The sequence below is a fragment of the Mytilus edulis genome, chromosome 12 (assembly GCF_963676685.1).
Source record: "Mytilus edulis chromosome 12, xbMytEdul2.2, whole genome shotgun sequence".
Taxonomy (NCBI): Eukaryota; Metazoa; Mollusca; class Bivalvia; order Mytilida; family Mytilidae; genus Mytilus; species Mytilus edulis.
In genome coordinates this window covers 28,331,624-28,337,219 of record NC_092355.1, presented here as the reverse complement: position 1 = coordinate 28,337,219, position 5,596 = coordinate 28,331,624, and the positions used below count along the sequence as shown (strand labels likewise).

Genomic DNA, 5,596 nt, shown 5'->3' with positions numbered 1-5,596 from the left:
TTGGAAAAAAAAGTTTGTTTCCAGTTTTTGGAGAAAAAAATAATTTGTTTTTGATTCTGAGAAAAAAAAATTGTTTGTTTCACCCTCAGCTGCCACTATATGTAATGCTAAAATTGAAAGAAAAAAATTGTTTTCGACTTGTCGCGAAAAAAATAGATTGTTTTTCGCCGCAGGCACAGAAAAAAAACCATAGCCCCCCCCCCCCCCCCCCCCCCCCCAAGAAAATCAAATGGTTGCTGCCTAAATCAATTATTAATGACCTTGACATGTCGTTTGGACAAATATTTTTGTGGAACGAAACCCGTGTTTAAAACCAATTACACAATAAGTTCGTTTCTCTTATTTGTCAACAGTCCGTAAGATGCATCTTCTCATAGAAATAGACTTGTCCAAATGTGGACAGGTGGAAGTTCAGTACATCAAGTTAAAGTACTGAATATTAACAGATCATTTAAAATTTTCTTGTTTCATAGATAATAAAAAATTTCGTCCATTTGGATAAAAACAGGAATGCCTGACAACAGATTAACCCGATATTCTCATTTTTTCCAGTGAACGTGTCTATTACGTTTTTGACGCATGTGTTGAAAATTATTTTCTCACCACGCTTTTACATTTATTTCTTTATCAGTTTTCGTTCTTGAAGATCATTATTCACCAAGTTTTCTGGAATTGATTAAGAGCTATGTGAATTTGTCTTCCTTTATGAAATTTAATTACGTCTTTGTCCGTGCACCCCCTTTTTTACGGGAAATTATTAGGCAATGTCATGCAATTTTATTACAACTGAGCAATAATATTTCATTAAGCTAAAATTTAAAAAATTATGACAAAATAGGATAACAAACATATTATTATAGAAAGGTGAAATATATATTTATTTTGCATATCAGTTTTCTGTCTTGAAAGATATTTTTTTTATTTTTTTCCCGACCGACCGACCCGACTTTTTCATGGAGAAAATCCGTAAACCAACAAATTAAAAAACCGTGGCCTAAGAACATATATTTTACTGACAATTTTGAATAATACAAAGATGTTTAATTGAATTCAAAAATTGAATATGTATACCTGTTTCTCGGATATAAAGTGCCTGGTTTGGTGTATTCAAATTTCCGGTTACCAGTGCAGTAAGGTTAGAGTGTTATAGTTAAACTCATTTTAACGAAGCAATGAAGAGGAAATTCGGTTTGTGGCCTCCAATATGTTGGTGAGTCAAAGCAGCCTTTCCACAAACGCCTCAATGGCCATAGGAGTGATATCTCTAAGAAGCCACTTCTCCCAGTTTCTCAGCACTTCAGACAGTCGGGTCACAAACCTGATGACTTTAACCGCATGAAAATTCTAGTGATTGAACAGAATATTCACTGGAGTGATGCCCAGCGACAGGTTAGGGAAAGCTTTTGGATAAAGGAACTTAATGTACATCATCCAAACGGCATCAATAAGAAATACTAGCGTTTTTGTTTTTTCACTCATTTTTATTGTTAATATACACAGTCACGCATATTGATTTATAGTGTTTTGTTTATATTATGATATTCAGGCTTTTGGATTAAAAATCAATCGACCAAAACTTACCTGTATTATTACTGATCTATGTTTACACCTTATACATTATGTATCAGTATTGTTAAAACTTGTGACACTTGAAGAAGGCCATTTGTTGAGCCGAAATATTTGTCAGCACGATTTAATAACAACATTTTCGTATTATAACATCTTATATCAGTACCGTTGTGCAAATCTTTAGACTGATATAATTTTTTCCTTATCTGCATAGTATCGCCTATTCTAGACGATCCGGTACATAGTGAATTTGCTGGTTGGTCGTTTTTATAGACTTTTATATATATATAATCAATCAATGATATGCACATAAACCATTCTGTTAAAAAGACACAACCCATGATACTGTTGTTAATAAATAAAAGCTAAAAACATAATAATTGTAATATAAAAAAGAGGAAACTATTACCACAGTAATTGCATGTTTTCAAGCAACCAGTCTTTCTAGCAGTGTCTGGCACAGCACAAATGTTATATGTGTCCCGTAGATACGAACATTCAGTATCAGTGTCAATACAACTGTATGTTGTTGGAATGATACATTTTCCACACGCAACAGGACACATCTGAAGTCCATAGGAGTCATTGCATATCCCTAATTGTTGAACTAAGTAGTCACAGTTTGAATGATCATGACAAATTTCGGTTGTAGTTTCTGTAGGGCGTCCTAGAATTAACACAATAATCATGATAATGTAACAGAACAAAGTATACATACATTGTGTTATTCCAAATTAAAATTCAACACACTATATATGTTATTACCTGTTTTCAACATGCAAAATATTACGGTGTCATATATGACACTACATACACTAATTTCCTATTACCAAATTTTAATTTCAGAGTATATAAATATGTCGATACATGTATAATGATATAAAACTATTTGATATTGTTTGACAGTTTATGGTTTAATGTATATAAATATAGTAATACATGTACATGTATAATGATATAAAACTATTTAATATTGTTTGACAGTTTATGGTTAGATATTGTGTGACTAGGGTAGGAAATTGCGACAAAAAGTATAAAATCAAGCTCTACACGCGGTTTAGGAAATAAAGTAAGTGTTTTATAGTTAATAGACGACAAAACCATCGGAAAACTGTTTATTTCTCTTTGAACTGATCCAATCATGCCAATTATAAGTTGCTTTTACTTCATTAAGTTGCACTTATTTGACTGAGAACTGGAATGGCTTGCCTAGTAGTTTTGAAAACTCTTACCACAGAAAAAGTAGCTCGTCAAAATTATATATACCATAATTAAAGCACAGCTTTACCTTTAATTCTACTTGAAAACATACATCTGCATTAAATGTGTAGTCTATTTTTTGCACTTTACAAAATGGTAATATCTAAATTTACAAAACTAATTAAAGATGGAAGTCTTATATTGTGTGCGCCATACGCAAGGCGCTCTTACCAGAGTGTAAAAAATCTTACACGATTGTTAATACTCGCTGTTTTAGATTTGTTTCGATAATATAAATATCGATAAATACTGGAGGTAGTTAAAAATTCCACTACGAAGTTAGTTTGTAACTGTAATTAAGCAACTTAGTAGGTCTAAAATTATGCATACAAACATGTTTACCTGTCGTTGTGGTGGTTGTGGTGGTTACACGCGTTTGTATTAAATTATTTTGAGTTGTTTGACTATGATCAGTAGTATTGCCACAGTGGTCGTTACATAGATTAATGTCACAGCATATGGTACACTGCAAAGATCTTGATATTATCTTATGTTCTGCACTTCTACCAAATATGGATCCAATTTCAGTGTCAGGTTGGCATACCTAAATACATATATAAATGTAGGTGACTTTTCAATGTTTAGTTGCAAGAATACAAAATGTATCTGAAAAATAGTTACTAATTTCATAGTTAGAGATATATATGCATTATTCTCATAACAATACCGACAAGCTGAGTTGAGAATTTAACGTGTAAGTCTACAATGCATTCGTTAGAAGGAAGACATACCACTCAATTTAGTCACATCTGTATTACCTGCCATGTGTTTTTTATAACTTTAAAGGGTTTAAGGTTTTTTGAGAAGAAACCAATAGTCGATTGGATATATTATTCGCCAAGATGGATATCAAATTATCTGAGAACCATTATTATATGTGAGAGAGGGATTTAGTAATTGTTCACATCGATCTCCCAGTATTTTTTCAAACAGTATACACATGTTCCTACCGTCTATTATATAACATTTGTATGCATGTTGTTTAGAGCGGGACAAACATGAATTCTGCTTACTTTGTGCAACTCTAAGAAATTATTCAAACTTTATTAGTAACATATGGATATATATATCAAAATCACAAGCATGTAATCCCGATAAAATAATAAGATGTTAATATGAAATCTTTGAGAATCATTCTTATGGATATATATATATCAAAATTACAATCACATAAAATAATAAGATGAAATAATAATGAAATTAGCGGTAGATTTTGCACTAGTATAATTTAGGTTTTTTAAGTGTTTTTTTTTTTAATTTATTTTATCTAATAAATAATGAATATCATTCGTTTATCCGTATAGCAAATATTCGAGCCACAACTAGTCAACAAGATCTGCCTATATTGAACAAAGGCATGTAGTATGATTGCTATCAGACAATTAATCAACAGAACCAAATGACATAGAAATTTGCATATATAGGTTACATACTATACTGGAATTACGAAATAATTGTACTTTTTTCAAATTGAACTTTTGGTCAGTTCCACTTTCCGACATGTTTATACCTTTAGACCGAACTTTTGTATTATTGATTTTTTCTTGTCTTTGATATTTATGAAAGGTTTTCCCTCAACTTTCAATGAGGTAGCCATCGATCGATAAACAAGACAGTCTTGTATGTAGTCAATACAATAAAATAATACTAGGAACTGTTATCGTCATAAAAAAGCCCTACAGTACAAATAGTGTTTATTCGCCTGAAAATGTATGCTATTTTTCAAACTTTTTTTCAAAAAATCGATATTGCACTAAATGTTGTAAACTTAAATGATTTCTGCGTAACCAGTTAAATATATTTTTTTTGAATAATTTCATTGTAAAAGGCAAATTGATTTTGTCTCCGTTTCTCTGTGAAGCATGTGTAAATAGTCGCAAAAAATGCATGAAACCATCATGTTGAGGCTTAAATTTGCATTATATGAAAAATGAAGATGTGCATAGAGCACACAAATGAATGAATTACATAACATGTAAAATAATTATATAAATAATTATTACATACATGTCGATTTCTACATCCCAAGGTATAATATGACTCGGCCGCTATCCTTTGTCTATCGATGAAGCAAACCTAAAAATCATTATATAAAATAAATAAGTAATTTCACTCAGTTTGCATGTTTGTCAGATTTTTTTTATAATATGTATTGCTTTAATACGTCACAGCTTTGTCCCCGAGTGTTCATATAAAGGATTAAAACCAAGCTATAATCTACAAACCATGAGTTAGTGGTTTTAGGTTTTATTTCATCTTCCATAAAAAGTTGAAATTTAGCTGTACATGCTGTATTTGGCAAACATTTAGGAATGTTTTGTTCTCAATGCTCTCTTTTTAACTTTGTTGGATTGGAGCGTCACTGATGAGACTTCTGTAAACAAAACGCGCATCTCGCGCAAATATAAATATCAATCCTCGTATCTATGATGAGTGTATGTCTCCTTTCTGTTCCGTATCTGTATGAGTACGTTGAATATACCAATTCTGGCTTTTAACCTGAATAAATTGCGACAACATTTCTTATTTAACTTTTATTAAAATATAGCATATGTTAATCTATAGAGAGTGTTGTTACTGTTTATATGCACATAGCTAAAAGAATCTAAAGTGAAACAAACTTGAGAATAATTTAAAAATTATTAGTATTGCGTTAAACTGTACTCAACCTCGTTCTCTTCACAGAACGCCACGTGTTTACATTCGTTGATGTCAGTAATACCCTGGCAATTAAAACAGACTTTCCCATGTTGTGATCCCAATCCTG

At 31.4% G+C, this 5,596-nt stretch overlaps 1 protein-coding gene across 1 annotated transcript in view; it reads right to left on the bottom strand.

Annotated features, from left to right (window-relative positions):
- LOC139497555 (IgGFc-binding protein-like) overlaps positions 1-4,331 on the bottom strand; it is a 6,080-nt gene extending 1,749 nt beyond the window's left edge. The window contains exons 1-3 of the mRNA XM_071285784.1: positions 4,263-4,331; positions 3,172-3,373; positions 1,979-2,236 (exon numbers count right to left, since the gene is read on the bottom strand). Coding sequence (XP_071141885.1) covers positions 1,979-2,236; positions 3,172-3,373; positions 4,263-4,331 — 529 coding nt within the window. The remainder of the gene's footprint in view (positions 1-1,978; positions 2,237-3,171; positions 3,374-4,262) is intronic.
- Between the last annotated feature and the right edge of the window lie 1,265 nt (positions 4,332-5,596).